Genomic DNA, 17,522 nt, shown 5'->3' with positions numbered 1-17,522 from the left:
AGAGGTGGAAGCATGGGCGGCTAGAGTGTGGAGGGGGGGTATGGGGAGTTGGGGTGAAAAAGATGGCAAACGAGTTATTTCTGTTCATTTGTCCTTCGAGAGTAGAAGTTGAATGGATCTTGCGCCAGGGGCCATGAGAGATGAATCGTAATCCTCTCCTTCTGGATTGGAAGATGTTGACGATTCCCCTCAGAGGCTGAATCCCTGTACGGAGTCCCTTGCTGCCCCTGGTTCGACCAAGTGTTTTCCGGTGACAGAAGTCAGAGAAGAAGAGGAAAGGGTGTGGGTGTCTCTGAAGCGTCCGATGTTGGATGAGATCAAGGGTCAGGATGGGCTTTCTAGAAAAAGCCCTGATATTGGATTTCGAAAGTCTGATGAAGGGGTGGTTGGGCGGGATTTGGGTTTAAAGGATTTAAAAAATTTAATCAAAGAATGCTTGTTAGAGTTGAACGTGGCTCCCTTGGAGGGTTTTGCGCCGAAGAAGGATATTAATAGTTGTCAGAAAACGACTTTTGAGTCCTGCTCGGGTCAGACGAAATAAACTGGGGGTCAGGAGAACTTATTAGACCTTCAAAACGCCAGCTGTATGCCTGTATCCACTTACGCAATGGTAAGGGCCAGGTGAGGGGGCATTCGAGTGGGCCTGGGCCGAAAGCCTTTAGTGAGCCTAGACTTAATTTTCGAAGGAATGAAGTCCATAACACTGGCCTTGGGGGGTCCGTTAGAGCCAGCCCTCTTTCTAAGTCGGCGAATGCTGGGCGTAACCAACTGCTACAGGGGAAGAAGCCGAATGGTAAAGGTGGTGTCCAAGAAAATCTGGGTCGTCAACTCAGCATCTGCGGGAAAATCTTTATCTGGAATCACAAGATTTGATGGGGCGGAAATGGAAGAAGACCTGGTGTAAGCTGATCCTATCGTGGTGGTGGAGTCAACTGGTACGGCGGAAGAGAGTGGAGGGGTTTTCTTTCAGAATAGAGATGAGGTAGGGAGGGATGTAGAGGGTGATTCAGTGAAGAATAATGGCAGTGCTGCTCAATCTAATGTTGATCAAAGAGTCCCAATGTGTGGGTAACTCGCAATCTGATAACTCGTGTTCAGATTGGGTTACTTCTAAGATGTTGGGCTTGGGTAAATTCTTGGGTGTGTCGATGGAGGGGTTGGAAGAGGAAACAGTTAAGTTCTTGGAGGGGATTGAACACAGGGTTCTGTTGGAAAGAGGGAAGCTTGCGGCTAAGAGAGGGGGAACAAATTCAAAGAGGAGTAGGGAAGTGATGAGGTTGATCTGGGGGCTGAATGACAAGGTGGGGTCTAGTGAGGGGATGGAAAAGACTTTGAGTTCTGGTTGGAGAGTGGCTGATGTTCGTATGAATCAGATGGATTTGAAATTATTATCTTGGAATGTTAGAGGTTTGTGTTTGGGTAGAAGGCGTGTTGTGGTGTGTGCTTCTTTGAAGAAATTGGAGTCAAAGATAATTATGCTGCAAGAAACTAAATTGGATTACATGGATGATGCTGTTGTCAGAAGTATATGGGGTGAAGGGGATGTTAGGTGGAAAGCTAAATTGGTTATGGGTAGTGCTGGGGGCCTGGTGACTCTTTGGGATCCCACTATTTGCAGTCTTGTTTCTTCTCATGTTGGTAATTTCTCAGTTTCATTGGTGCTGAAGTTTTTTGATAATAAATTATGTCAGGTTACAAATGTTTATGGTCCTACAGATAGAAGCCGCCGGGGTGATTTTTGGGAGGAATTGGCAGGGTTGAGAGCCAATTTGTCTATTCCTTGGGTGATAGAAGGTGACTTTAATGTTTGCCTCTCTGCGGAAGAAAAGAGTACAAGAGGTAGGAGATCTAGGGAGATGATCCAGTTTGCAGATTTTATTAACAGTTTTGAGCTGGTGGATCTTCCCCTTCAGGGTAGTCAGTTCACTTGGACAAATAATCAAGATTCCCCTACTCTGGTGAGACTGGATAGGTTCTTGGTTTCTCACAGTTGGGTGTATTTATTCCCTGATTTCAGGCAGGTTGCCCTCCCTAGACCAGTGTCTGATCATTGTCCAATCCAGTTGGTTTGTGGTTTTCGAGGCAAAGTTAAAGCCCCATTCAAGCTAGAGAACTCTTGGTTGGAAGAGGCAAAGCTTATTCAGATTTTGAAGGATGTGTGGAATGGGCTGCAAGTGGAAGGTTCATCTTCTTATATCTTGCCAAGGAAATTAGGTGCAGTTAAAGAGAAATTAAAGCTTTGGAAAAAGGAGCTCTCCTTGAAGTCAGAAATAGAGAAGTGTGCCCTTTTGAGTACCATTAAGGACATTGATTCTGCTGAAGAGGTGGGCCTCATTTCCGAGGAAAGCAGACTCAAAAGAGCTCAAGCAAAGCTAAGGTATGACAAATTGGCTGTGGAGGATGAGATTAAGTGGAGACAGAGGGCCAAGGTGAAGTGGCTGAAAGAGGGAGATAAAAATACACACTTTATTCATAAGATGGCCAATGCAAGGTTGAGAGCTTCTTCTATTTCCAAGCTGGAATGGGATGGTAAGGTTGGGGTTTCCGATGCATATTAAAGGGGTGGCTACAAGTTTTTATAAAAAGCTTTATTCAGAATCTTGGACTTGTAGACCTTTTCCCAGGAATCTCCCTTTTAAGCAGTTAACTGAAGATCAAAAGCTGTATATTGAGAGGCCGTTCTCAGAGGAGGAGGTCAAATCTGCTACTTCCTTGATGGTGGCTGATAAGTCTCTTGGCCCGGATGGTCTCACCATTTTGTTCTATACCAAATGCTGGGATACTATTAAGCAATACATTATGAAGGTTTTCAGGCTTTTCATGAAAATGCTTCCCTTCAAAGGAGTTTGAATCCTACTTTCATTACTCTTGTTCCAAAAGTTGAGGGGGCTGTGAATAGGGGGCTGAGGCAGTTGGATCCTCTGTCCCCTCTGCTGTTTATCTGTGTAATGAAAATCCTTACCCTTTTCTGTAAAGGGGTTGCTGAAGATGATAGTTGGGAAGGCTTTGCAATTTGTCAAGGGGGAGAAAAGGTTAATCTTTTTGCTGATGACACATTGTGTTTTATGGATGCTTTCCCATCCCAGTTGGATCTCATGCTTGGTGTTTTAATTTGGTTTGAAGTGGTGTCTGGGCTTAAGGTGAACTTGAACAAAAGTTCCATCATTCCGGTGGGGCAGGTTTATAATTTAGAGGAGTGTGCTGATGTCTTGGCCTGTAAGACTGATTTTCTTCCTGTGAAGTACTTGGGTCTCCCTTTGGGGGCAAATGGGCTCTCTCCCTCGATTTGGGATCTAGTCATTGAGAGAATGGAGAGGAAATTATCTTCTTGGAAGGCGAAGTACCTCTCTTTTGGAGGGAGGGTAACCTTGATCAAAAGGACTCTCTCTAATTTGCCAACTTATTTCTTATCCCTAATTCCTATCCCTGTTGGTGTGGCTAAGAGATTGGAACAGCTTCAGAGGAATTTCCTTTGGAAAGGCTGGGAGGAGGACAGCAAGGTTCATCTAGTTAACTGGGACCAAGTCTGTCTCCCTAAGGAATCAGATGGTCTTGGAATAAGGAAGGTAAAGAGTTTCAACACTGCCCTTTTGTGCAAGTGGATCTGGAGATTCTCGACTGAGAGAAATGCTTGGTGGAGATCTCTTATTGCTGCCAAGTATGGGAGTGAATGGGGGGACTGGAGAACTAGAGACCCCCCCACCCAAGTTGGGGTAATTCTCTGTGTAAAGGAATTATGAGATTTTTTCCTATTTTCGGAGAAAGGGATTTCTGTGAAAGATGGTAAAGGTGATGGAACAAAATTTTGGAGTGATGAATGGTGTTCAGAAGGCCCTCTTGCTGTTTCTTTCCCTCACATATTCAGTTGTGCAGTGAATCATGAGGCTACTGTGGCTGACTACTTCTCTCTGGAGGAGATCTCAGTTGCTTGGTCCTCTCTTTTAAGGAGGAACTTGTTTGATTGGGAGTTGGAAGAATTCTTGGAGCTGCTGAAGACCCTCTTTAGCCAGAAGATTGATGGATTGGGGGAGGATGAGTGGTGCTGGAAGTGGAAGCCGGATGGGATCTTTACTGTGAGGTCCATGGCTGATAAATTATGTAGTGAGGGGCATGCTGATTTCCCAGCTACTCTGATTTGGAATCCGATGAGCCCTTCTAAAGCTAACTTTCTAGTGTGGACGATGGCTCTGGACAAGTGTCTTTCAAGATCAAATCTGCTGAGAAGAGGCATTCCAATTATGGATCCAAATTGTGTTCTTTGTGGGAAGGATGCAGAAACTACAGATCACTTATGTCTTCATTGTCCGTTCTCTCTTCAGATCTGGATGCATTTTTTTCCAAGCTTTGGGTGCTAAGTGTGTCATGCCGAGATCAGTTAAGGACCTCCTTTGACCTATTACAGAAAATTCTACCATTTCTTTCAGTCCAAATGGACCACAACACAGTAGCTGGGATTGTATTCCACATAAGTCATATTCAGAAAGCTGTGGGTAAGCTGATTTCTTGGATTTTCATTTCTGGGGAGTTCAGGAATATTAGCTTGCCTGTATTATTTCAATCTTGTTCCTGGTGGAAGTTGTAATCTCGGCTGCTTTTTAGACAGCCTTTTTGGGTCTGAATTGCAGTTTGTTTGTGTCGAATAAATTTACTCTTTTCCAAAAAAGAGAAGACAAAAAATAGCTTTGAAGAAAAGGAAAGAGGTTATTACTTCATCTGTTGGAGATTTGGAGTGAGTGTGTTAGGTTTCTTATATTTGTGAAGGGGGCTATGTTTGAGTGGATTTCTAGGTTTGGTTCTTGGGAAGGTGAGATAGGGGGTTAAGTTAGGGGTTTAAGGTTGTGTTCTGGTTTGTATACTTTTGGGTGTTCATTTGTGGCTGGTGGTTTTCTTGGATAAGATTAGGGATGTTTCTTAAAAAGAAGAGAAAAATAAGGGGGTTCTGTTTTGTTTCCAAAAAATATTTCTTAAAAAAAATAAGAAAATAAAAATACATGAGTAAGAGGATGACTTGGACTGTGTTTAAGGGGGCGGACACCCTGTTTCAGGCCAATAGAAAGGTTGAGTGCAGAAAAACGAAGAAAAATAAGGGGACAGAGCCCTTGTTTTGTTCCAAATAACTATTATTAAAAAAATAGTGCAAAAATACAGGAAAAAATTTAGAAAGTTGGGGGTGCAGTCCTGTTTAAAAGTATTTAAAAAAAGGAGTGACAGGAGTAATAGGACCATTTGAAGGAGGAGGAGGAGGAGGTGGCGGTGGAGCTCCTGTTTTGTTCCGAAAAATATTTCTTAAAAAATGTAAGAAAAAAAAACAAGAGCACAGAATGACTTAGACTGTTTAAGAAGAAGAAGAGGCTTACCTGGAGGTCCTGGACAACTTTGACTGAAACAGTGAAAACTTCTCAGTCATCGGAAATATGAAAACCAACCAATAAAATGATATAATATATGTGGGCATTTGCAATATGAGAACCATCTCGACATTGGGCAGGGCGACCTCTAAAAATCGCCTTGTCGCCTAGGCGTCGCTTTGACAATTATGATACAAATCTTTCCCTCCTTCGTGGTCTCAAAAGCTTCCCCCTCCAAACCTCCTTCAGCAGTTTGACTATCAAGATCATCTTCAATCTCCTTTGGAAAAGCTTATTGATTCTGATTAAATAAATTCCTTTATTCATCCCCTCTTAATTTACCTTTGTCTTTCACTTTCTTCCTGTTATAAATCCTCTTATATAGTTATATTTATTATGTGAACCTACTCCACAAATGCCTGCCTTCAATCAGGAGAAAATCTTCGTCACATGAACCAATTGACCAATCTTTGGACCCTTCAACCTTTTGACTCAAAGGGATTTTGTTTTTATTTCAATTTCTTTTAACAAATTGATCTTACCTACCTCCAACTCCAACCTCTTCCTTCTCAAATCTCTTCCTAGTCTTCCTACTATAATTTCAACACGGTTTCCTGTGTCAAAAACTTCCACACCCTTGCTTGCCTCGGACATCATAGAAATAGAACATCCCATCCTAGAAAATCTTGATCTTCCTAGGTTTTTTCTTTTTTTTTTGGTTTCACTCCATTAAGTTTCATAGCTGCTGAGTGAAGATCACCCAAAAAATAGCCTCTGAGCATCCACACAAATCGATGCAATGGTTTCAAAAGTTCCTTATTTCCACATATGGAATGGTAGACCAAATACTCTTACATTCACACCAGACTAAAGATTTGCCTTCTTTAAATTTGAGTTTGGTCACCATTTAGCAATCATAAAATAGTTTTCAAGGCGTCTAGGCAAATCTAGGTGACACTAGGGTGCCTAGCCGCATAGTTGCCCAGGCGATAAAAAATTTATAATATAAAAAACTAACTTTTGGTCAGTTCCCTAGTTTTATATACTATTCAGCATGTATGTTAATTGAAAAAATAACAGTTCTCTTTATTAAGAACATTAAGTTTCCTCTAAAAATGTGGCAAATCATCGCACGTAAGAGTTAAAAATCTTATACATATATTAATTTCATCATTTTCAAAAATAATACTACCATAATAAGTATTTAATAGAGCAATTTCATATTAATTAGCAACTAAAGAAGGTTATTAACTTTATATGATAAATATTCAAGATGGAAAGTAAAATAGAAAAAACAAGGATGGAGTTTCTGTTTTATTTAATTAGAGAGAGAGAGAGAGAGAGAGAGAGAGAGAAAATAGAAAAAAGAAAACCTCTTTATAGTTCTATTTAATTCTTTCTTTCCTTCTTTCCTTCTTTCTTTCTTTCTTTCCTCAAAATCCTTTGATATTTTAAATTTCAATAGTAAAACATTAAATCAAAGTATAATTGATATATAATAATAATAATAATAAAATGTATTTTTTTATATCTTTTGAAGGGCTACACAACAGGGGGTAGACCTTCCCCCATCCATAACCCCCCAATCTAGGTGTTGGTGGGATTCGATCCCAAGTCTCTACTACGACCAGTAGGAGATCTTACCAACCAGCTGGTTGGCATCTTGCACATATAATAAAATGTACTAACACATATATTAATATGATACAACAATATAAATGATATTATAAAAGGCACCTGCCTTGTCATTTTTGTCGCCTAGGCGTACGCCTAATTGCTAAAAGCCAAGGCATTTGGGCAAGGCGCCCAACCAAGGGCACCTAGTTGCCTGGGTGACACCTTGACAACTGACATAAACTTACTGGGTGGGGTTTGGAGAGTCATCGTAGCCATCCCTGGGTTGTCTTTCACTGGATCAAGCAAAGCTTTGTGCTTGTGAACAAGTTTGATAGTCGTCATTCCTTTTAGCTTCAAGCTCTTTAAAATGATATCTGCAATATCATACCAGTCTTTTACTTGATATTTTGCCTTGACCTCTAGTTTGGTTTCCCAGTTCTCCTTGCTTTGACGGATTACCAACTTACAGTGAACATTATAACCCACCAAGGTCAAAAGCCTTGATGTATCTTGCATCTTTATCCAGACTTTTTTTGCAAAGCTTCACCTTCTTTAGATGTTGTTCAAGATTCTTCTAATGAACACAAATACTCCTAGAGCAACCTTGAGAGCCTCTCCCAACATTCACTCTTTCTTCCCTCAGGAAACCACATGACCTCTTTTCTTCCATTTCCCAAGTGTTCATAAAGTGTTCTAAATCTTTGGCATTTGTTTTTCTTTCTACAAAGGATCTTCTATCTCCTTCATCTAGAGAATTTTTCAAACCCAACTCCTTCCTGCTAGTGATAGCTCCATCGGTAAAAATCCTTAAATCATCTAATAGCCTCCCCTTATCAAAAGCACTTTCACCATCTTCATTTCTCTAACCTTCAAGGTATTCAATCTTGTCACTCTGATCTCCTTGACTAGCAAATTTTTGCTTCAGTCTTTAGCAATCTTCTCCAACTAGAAATGGGCACCAATTCCTTGTTCTTCATTTATGTTTATCCTTGTCCTTGTAAAATTTGCTGATTTGTTCACTATTCATCCTCCAACTCCTTTTTCCTGAGTATACTTATGGAAATGGTTCTTTAGTCTTATGTTCTTCCTCCCCCTATCTTATTCCTCTTCAAGTTTGTTAGAGTCCAGGGAGGAAATGTTGACTCTTGGGGAGGAGTTACAAGTTTACCATTGGAGAAAGGTTTAAAGTATCAGAAACGCTAAGTGCATTGGAAAGACAAATTTAAGGAGCGTATCAGGATATGCATGGATACGGACAAAAACTTAAGATATGCGTGGAAACACATGAAAACACTATAGGTACTATAATAAATCATAAATATACATCAATAACATTAAATATAGGGCCTAAATGAGCTATATATACATATAAATCACATCCTTTAGTGATTTTTATGAAAAAAAGGTCATAATCAACATACGGAAACATAAGGGTATTCTCTAATAAGGTTGTAACTACAAAATATAAGCTTAATAATTATTTAATGAAATATTTTTTATAATTGTTTAAATAATTATTTATTTCTTATTTAAACAATTATTTTATTTTTTATTACAAAAATTAAAAAACAAAATGTAACAAAAAAAATAATTTTATGGATGTGGTAGATCATCCATAGATTTACAACATGGTAAATGGTTAGATCACACCAAAAATTAAAAAAAAAATAAACATTACAAAAAATAAAAAATAAATATTTTAAAATAAATTTCAATAGATCTATGAATTAAAAATTGGAAAAATTATTTTAATATTACAAAAAGTTTAAAAAATAAAAATTTTTAGTTTTACAAAAAATAAATATTTTTTCATACTAAAAAAATAAATGTTTTTATTCAAAAAATAAAAAAAAATAAAAAATGAATATTTTAGAAATCTTAATAGATCTATGGATATGGTAGATCACTCATGGATCTATAACACAATTATTCTTCATGGGAAAATCTTGAGTTTTGGAGGTTGTTTTTGGGTTTTTTTTTAAAGATTTTACAATCCAAAAATGTGTTGGAATGATTTGGTGAGTTTAGGAGAGAAAGAAGGCTTTTGGAGAGTTAAAAGCCTTTTTTCTCGAAAAATTGTAATTCGTTTTTTGCATACAAGAAATCGTACTGTATCAGTCGATACACCTCGATACGGTCCCAATACACCCTGATACGATCACGATACAGGGTCGACACGGTGATAAAACATGATAAAAATGATTTTGTAGCGTTTCCCGTGCTGACCCCTTAAAGATACGATATGTATCGGCCGATACGTTGCGAAATTTTGAACCTTGCATTGGAGGAAGCACAATGTTTCTGATGTTGCCTTACCACCGAAAATGTTGATTATCCATTTCGACTTTATAAGTGTTGAGAGGTTGGAGGCCTGATATTAAGGGAAAAGTTGTCTTATTTGTTTTATACAAATAAGGGATTAAAGTGTAACTTTAGCTTTATTACATTAGTATAAATCTAAATTACATAATCACCATCATCTAATCCTTGTTCCAACTATATGTGGTCTGCTACATGAATCCTGTTTTCCCATTTTGATTCATTGTTAAAGTATGAGTCCTTGAATCATTTCTTGCTACTTCGAACCATGTTCTTTTTGGTTTTCCACTAGCTTTCTTGGTCCCTTCTACTTGTAATACATCACTTCTTTTTATAGTTTTAGTAGATGGCCTTCTCTACGTGTGACCAAACTATCATAGTCTACTTTCTATCATTTTTTCACCTGTTGGAGCTACTCCTAGGTTCCTTCAACATTTGCATTTCAGCAGTACTCATTTTTTGAGCATGCTTCTTAATTTCCCAATACTCTCCTCCATGCAACATTACTGATCTTACATCCATTTTATAAAATTTCTTTTTAGCCTAAGTGGTATCCACCTATAACATAAGACTCCGAATGCACCCCCTCCATTTTGCTAATCCTGCTTTAATTCTATGGGCAACATCCTCCTTAATCTCTCCCTTGTTGTGCATTATTGAACTAAAGTAACAGAAGGGGTCTCATTGAGTTCTCTCTTCGTTTCCAATCCTAAGTGTACCCTGATTAACAATTTTATTATTATTAAGTTTACATTGCATATATTTTGTTTTGTCCTTATTTTAAACCTCTTATTTCTAAAATATTTTTCTGCAGATCTAATTTTACATTTAATGTTTGATTAGTCATCAATTAATACTATGTCATCAGCAAGCAAAATGCACCATGGTATTGGTACCTCTTTGTGTACACTTTGGTGAAGACCCATTGTAGCTGCAAAATCTGATATCTCTAAAAAGTTTTCCAACATTGGTTGTTGTACCCTCATACATATCTTTAATAAGGTCCATATACCTATCTGGTGCTCCTTGTTTCTCCAAAGCCCACCGTAATTATCTCAATAGGGACTTTGTCATATGCTTTCTTTAGATCAATGAATACCATTTTAAGATCTCTCTTCTTATTTGTAAACTTTCTTATCAATTATCTCAACAGAAGGATGGCTTTTATGGTTGATCTCCCTAGCATAAATCCAAATTAGATTTTTGATATACTTGTTTCATGTCATAACTTTTTTTTGATTACTGTCCACAAAGTTTTATAGTATGACACTATGGCTCGTGAATTTAATCCAAATATCCAACAATAATTATTAAAACTTTGTATATCACCTTTGTTTTTAAATGTAGAACCATAGTGTTCTTTCTCCATTCATCCAACATCGTCTTTGCTTTCATTTTCTTAGTCTACCTCTCCTATTACCTTTCCAAGCTTTTATTGGGATGCTATTCAGGTCCTTAACACCTTTCCCGTATTCATGTTGTTTAAAGTCTCCTTCATTGCGAAAGTTATAATTTTACGAAGGTACATGCTATTTTTAGTACCATTAGAGTTACTAATCCCTCTTTGCAGATTCAGTTGGTTGTATTGATGCTAGATGATCCAATTTTGGATATTGCATCTTCACTGGTGGAGCGGGTAGTCTGGTCTCCTAGAAAAATAATAAACAATCAGTTGTTGCAAGTTTAATTCCATTACTGAGTAGCGAATGATGACTCATTTTGTTTCAAAATTACTTTCGCTATGAAAGCTCTTGGGAGAGTTAGCAATTGTCTTTGATTGTCCTAAAAAGTTGTACTGTGATAAGAAGTTGCAACCAAAATTGCTTATATTCACAATGACAGTACCAATCATGTTGAAGTTGACCTTCATTTTGTCAAGAAAAAGTAGCTATTGGAGAAGTTTGTCTATTGTTTGTAAAGTAAAAAAGCCAGCTAGCTAATGTATCTAAAAAATAGTGTTTAAACCTAAGTTCTTAGTTTTAACAAGCTGTGCATGGTTAATTACCTATACTCACTTGAGAGGGAGTGTTTAGTATGGCATTGGGTATTAAAACAGGGTAATTTTGTGGTCATTTATATTTAACCCCAAACTTTAATAAACGAATGCAAATAAACAAATTAGTTCGAGAGACAAAAATACGTTCAGCAACATAGAACCATGGAACCTTAACTACCAAGAGCATGGGACTAGTAGCTACAATGGTTTTCTTTGTTTCCCTAGTTTCTGTTTCTTTTTTATGAATATGTTTCTAATGCGAGTAGTGGAATGGCAGGTGTCTATTGCAAGGGGTCATCCACAGGAAGCTATTGAGAGTTACAGAAAAGTGCTAAACAAAGTAGAGTTTGAGGAACATGAATATCATTTTGGTCTTCAGCTTCCAAACAGAGGCTTTGTGTTGCGTAAAGTGGGACAACTCGTGCCAGTCTCCCACAGAGCAAGTTACTAAACTATTAGGTAGAATCTTCAACAATGATGTATGAAGCATAAAAGCTAAAATTAGATAAAGAGTTGCGTGCTGCCCTATCTTTCAATGAAGATGTCGATGGTGTGAAGGCAAATGCAAAACAGAGCCTAGATAACTGCATGGGTTCTCTATAAATTCTCTCTGAATGTCATCCCCTCTCTTTTCTCTGTTAAAGCAACTCTTATTTTACAAGATCCCACATGGAGGCATACATTTCTCCATATGCAACCTGACTTGAGGGTTTATTGGCTCCAGGGATTGGAGAGTGACAATGGAGGGCTGTTGGGTTCGTGTGGTTATCCACTGATTTTTTTTTTTGGTTATGATACTAATATAGCACTTCACGGACTAATCTGTTGAATATTTTAATATGTTGTAACTTTTTGTTTTGGTAGTTATATTGTTGGCTTTTATATGATATCACTAGGACTTTTTTATTTTTCGTGGCGAGTGCTACGGTTGCGTATGTTATTTATTTATTTTTTTGAGAAAGGTTAACTGATTTCATTAAACAGAGGGGTACAAGGAGAAAAAGAAAGAAAAACAGGGATCGGACCCTAAGAATTACAGTTGCGTATGTTATTACTTTATTTTCTTTGCTTTATATTGTTGGCTTTTATACAAGCTATTTATGGCTTTATGCCAGATATGTCGTTACTTTCTTTGAGCAGAGTTACAAATGGCTAATGAAAGGAAGCACTTGCATTCTTCAATTTCAGAGTCTTCAGACTCTTCTAATGAACAAATGATTAATTTTGTTCTCATCCCTCATCTTTGAGGGTCATATACTCATATGGTAGTCACATAGGTAGACAACCTTACATGCCTCTCAAAGAAGAGATCATGATTATGTATGGCCAGAAGTATTAAATGATCTAGAACACCTTGATAGGTGTTACAATACATTTAGGATGGTGGGACATTTATTCAAAAACTTTGCCAATATCCTTAGACAATGGGATTTATTGGAGAATACAAACAATGCCACAGTGGAAGTCTCTTGACTCTTGCATTCTTTTTGTGCTTGTTGTCAAGGCAATATATAAGTTAGGGCCAAAACTCATCCAACCCCCCTCTTTTGGAGAGATCCTGCATTCATTAGGACATCAAATAGATTTTTCTCTCTGTTGAACGTATTTTACATCAATCATTTTGCTAATGACAGCATTTTCCCGTATATGTATGTAACCTAAATAAGATGGTGTATTTTGTCAATAGGATTGTATAAGAGCTATAGAGGGTATCCATGTGTTTGCTATTGTCCCTGATATTAGCAGATTCCATATAGGGGTATACAGAAAGTATGCATCTCAATTGTACTATCCTTGTGTGATTTCAACATGCAATTCACCTTTGTGTACAGAAACTAGGAAGGTTTAGTCCATGACTTAAGATTCTTGTAGAAGCCATTGCTACTTGCTAGCTGGATGTGGGATTTCCACACTTCCACCTAATTCAGGTCCATCCTTTTCTAGATTAGTCAGTATTCATCAAGCAATCACGTGCATCCATTACTCCAAGGTTCAAAAAATTGTTATGTATCGGTCCGTATCTGTTGACACGTATTGTATCGGACCTTTCCTGATATGCCCCTACAAGGATTGTATCGGGTCAGGGCCTGGTTCAGAGGGTAATTGGGACTTAAACTGACCTAAATACTGAAAGTTAAAAAAAAAGGGCCAATACTGACCGATACGCCCTACCGGCGTATCAGCCAATATCTAAATATTATCTTGTGGACTATAGGTTTGGAAGTTATCCTGGTTACCTCACACCATATCTTGGTGAGCGTTACCATTTAAGTGAATACCAGTCCCATCATGGTAGATTCAAAGGGAAAGAGGTGCTATTTAATTACATGTACTCTTCCCTAAGGAATGTGATTGAACATACCTTTGGTTCCTTGAAGGGGAAGTTCCCAATTTTAGAAAGCAAACCACTTTATGAGCTGCACATGTAATGGTATATAGTAATGGTTTGTTTTATTACCTACAACAATATAAAGATAGAGGGACATGTTGAATTGGAATTGGATTTGCTCCTCGGAGAGTGTAACTCACACCGACCCCACAATACATTCCACTGTGTATTGGGAATAAATAACACACAAGTACGGAAAATGTTTCTAATATGTAGCTATGATGCATTGTGAGGAACAGATTTGAACTCGTTAAATTGCACACTTGGGAGAGGGAGGATATTGTGGTTCTTGAGGAAGAGGGTGATCATCTGAGTCAAGATGATGGTGTTGCTTCAACAAATAGGAGCACAAAAATGAACACAATTATAGAGAGTATTGCAAATGCCTTGTGGGAGCCAAGAACATTAGCTTTTATTTATTTATTTATTTATTGCTTTTCTATGTTACTCCATTTTTAATGTGTATTAGAAGTACAACCTTTATATCGAACCATGGTTTTCAAAATCGGACCGGATCGGACAGTCAGACCGGAAAAACTGGGAACCGGTTTTTTTCCCCAAAACCGGATTTTCTCCAAAAACCATTGGTTTTGGTCAGCAAACTGCTGACCTAGGTGGTTAACCATTTGAACGGTTTTGACCGTTTTTTAATTTTAATTTTTTTCAGAACAGGTCGATCATTCGACTTGGGAACCGGACCCCTGACCGGTTCGTTCTCCGGGTCAGTTTTAAAAACCTTGTATTGAACTATAATGCATGGTTATGGTTTTTTTTTTGTGAATGTTATATGTTTCTATTTCTTAAATTACCTTCTCTCCTTTAGAGAAAATTAAAATGGTTGAAGGCCCATGTATATCCAAATGCTCTTGCAGGAAGGGCCAAAGGGGGAGATGATAGTGTAGTGGCTAGGGGTGCAACTTGGGCATGCCCAAACTGAGTTTGACTCGACCCAATTTGAGTTTTTAAATGAGCTGGACTTGGGTTTTTGGGCTTGGTGTGGGCCTAGGCCAGAAAACTTAGGCCTGACCTATACTTGGGTTGGGCTTGGGTTGAGACCTTGGGTAATCTGAGCCCAATCCAACCCAACCTGAGTCCATCTGAAAATATCTTTTTTTTTTCTAATTATATATACATGTGTATATGTATAAAATATATATATGCACACTTTTAAATGAAGTTTGCACATATTTTTAATCAATTCTAGTATTGAATTGGACAAGGCCCAATAAAGGATGATTATGTAAAAATATATACATAAATTCTTTTAAACTTTCCAACCTGCTCAAGCCCAACTAATCTATCCTGGCTCAATCCAAGCTTGGGATCAACCTGAGTTGTGTTGGGTTAAACTTGAATTGGGCCTAAGATGGGCAAACCGGAGCCTGAGGTTTGCACCTTTAGGGTTGGGCTAAGGCTAAGGTTAACTTCAACATGACCCAACCCACCCGAGTTACACCCCTACACATGGAAAGATCAGAAGTTAATTATGGAAGTTGGCATTATAGATGTCCATAGAGGGGAGATCATTTAGAGGCATTTATATGGGCAGATTAGTACCATGAAGATTATAGGGGTATTTTAGTCAATTACTTGTGTATAGAGTCATTTTCGTCTATTCATTTATCATCAAGCTTTATTGACTCCTATGGTTTGGTTGTTGCACCTTGTATGTCCACCTTGGTCAATTTATCATTATAGGGGTATTTGGTCAATTTATTGGTACAATGGTATTTTGGTCAAATTAATTTTTTTTGCTAGGTCCACATGTATTAGGAACACAGACAAAGTTCCAATGGTGTTATTAGTTGATTTATAGCGTTAATGCATGGTTTATAACGAGATGTGCTACATAGAATCCTGAGGGCAATATTGACATTTAAGTGAAAATACAGACTTTTCTTAGCAATATTACCAAACGCATGATTTTCTTTATATATATAAAAGCAGCATTAATAAATGATGCTCACCAAACTCTCACTTTTTTGACTTTCTAAAGATAATTAAATTGAACTTTTAAAAAAGTCCAATAAATTACCTAACCTCACTGCCAAATATATGCAGCCTAAGTCACCATATTTCAAGCGTGACAAGCATAGGTGTGACATTTTCTAGACATGGTTTGCTGTGATATTTGTCACAGTGAAGTAGTTTAATTTCTCATATGTAATTTGTGTGGGAGACCATAACTGTTGAAATATATCTATTACTGTTTGTATGGGGACTTCATTTATATAATGGTAATAATGCAGTTTCTCTTTATGTTGAATGTTTGGAATGATGTCTTTTAAACCCTTTTACTATTGATACCTGAAGCTAATTTTAAGAATCCCTTACATTTCAAATTCGCAAAACAAAAAAAAGGGAGAATGACAATTCAGCCCAGGGTCAGAATTTTTAGGTCTAAAGTACAATTGGGTAAGTGTCAACTTAGAATTGATATTAATTCGTGGGCTGGCATTAATATATAAAATAGAGGTATTAAACATTTTGAATTTTTGTAGATCTGCTGTCAGAAATTTGCAATGGGCCTGTCGTACTTTTTTGAAAAAAAATTAACTTCAGACTTCAGGTATGGCAATTCCACGAGTTAGTTGTCCATTGACTTTAATAGAGGTTACAGGATTTAACTAGCCTCCATGTATCTTTGAATGTATTAATTTTTACCAATCCACTATTATGTTATATTTTTTTGATAGGCACTATTATATTACATATTTGACTTTCATGAGAATGGGTACTGTGAGTTTCCAAGTTTATACAAGTACAAGTACAGACATGATCAAATTCATCAATTTCTATTGACTTTACATATTTGACTCTCTCTCTTTCTCTCTCTCATTTTATCACCTATTGGAGCTATTCTAAGTGATTAAATTATTTTTTTGGTCTAAGTAAAGAGTAAAGATATAGATTGACATCGTAAAGTCAAATTTAACTTGTGTATACAATCACACATCAATAAATGTATGTATGTATGTATGTATGTATGCCAACAAATTTAATTTTAAAACTTAATTGATTAAATCCACTCTTGAGTCTAGTCTTGTTTTCCATATGCAGACATTTCTTTTCCGAAGATGGTGTACAATGAAATAAATTCACTTTGTAGAGACCTTTGGTAGAATGATAACAAAGAGAGTGCAAAACATCATTTAAAGGCATGGAGATATTTGTTGAAGCATAAAGAAGGAGGTCTAGGATTATTAGACCTCTCTCCTCAATTCCAGTTCAATAATTAAGTACATAACAACACCTCTCTCCCATTCTGAAGAATTCCATTGACAATATATGCAATCCAATCCTAATTGGGCTACCCAAGGTTCAAAGTATCTACACAGGTTAAGACGTTGGTAGGACGTATCGGCCTGTATCGGTGCTTTTTTTATATTTTATTTATTTTTTTTAAAATCGATTCAAAGGAGTCGTTTTAAGTCCCAGCTACCCTTTAAAGCATGGTCTAACCCGATACAACCCCTATAGAGACGTATCAGGAATTCATCGGCATGATACATATCGGCCGATATGAGCCGATACGTGTCAATACTTTAAACCTTGGGGCTACCCAGTGGTCCAACCTGTATGGTTTGGTTCCACTATGAATCTAATAATGGATCAAGGTGTTTCAAAATCGATCGAAGTGTAGTTGATTGGATTTCATCATGGTGGGACCTGGAACATGACACTGGCTCTCCCTATATTTTGTGTGGCTTTTCAATGTTGTGGTTGATATGGAGGTACAAAAATGTGCATGTTTTTGAAGAAAGGGCTTTCAACCCTGTGGCTATAATTAATCATTTAAGAGTTTCTAGTGACTTCTTCATGTTTACATCAACTACAAGAAGTGATCCTTTTA

General features: G+C 37.4%; 1 protein-coding gene across 4 annotated transcripts in view; it reads left to right on the top strand.

The window, feature by feature from the left end:
• LOC104593514 (uncharacterized) overlaps positions 1 to 12,191 on the top strand; it is a 42,779-nt gene extending 30,588 nt beyond the window's left edge. For 2 of the 4 annotated variants that reach the window (XM_088892270.1, XM_088892271.1), the window contains exon 5: positions 11,558 to 12,191. In XM_088892270.1, coding sequence (XP_088748396.1) covers positions 11,558 to 11,731 — 174 coding nt within the window. In that variant the 3' untranslated portion in view covers positions 11,732 to 12,191. Of the gene's footprint in view, positions 1 to 498; positions 4,491 to 11,557 lie in introns of those variants that run through there. The other 2 variants (XR_016078837.1, XR_016078836.1) reach the window with 2 other exon arrangements.
• Positions 12,192 to 17,522: the final 5,331 nt, after the last annotated feature.

This window comes from Nelumbo nucifera, chromosome 7 (assembly GCF_055504915.1).
Source record: "Nelumbo nucifera cultivar China Antique chromosome 7, China Antique-T2T, whole genome shotgun sequence".
Taxonomy (NCBI): Eukaryota; Viridiplantae; Streptophyta; class Magnoliopsida; order Proteales; family Nelumbonaceae; genus Nelumbo; species Nelumbo nucifera.
The sequence above is the reverse complement of the archived record's forward strand: the minus strand, read 5'-3'. Positions and strand labels throughout refer to the sequence as shown.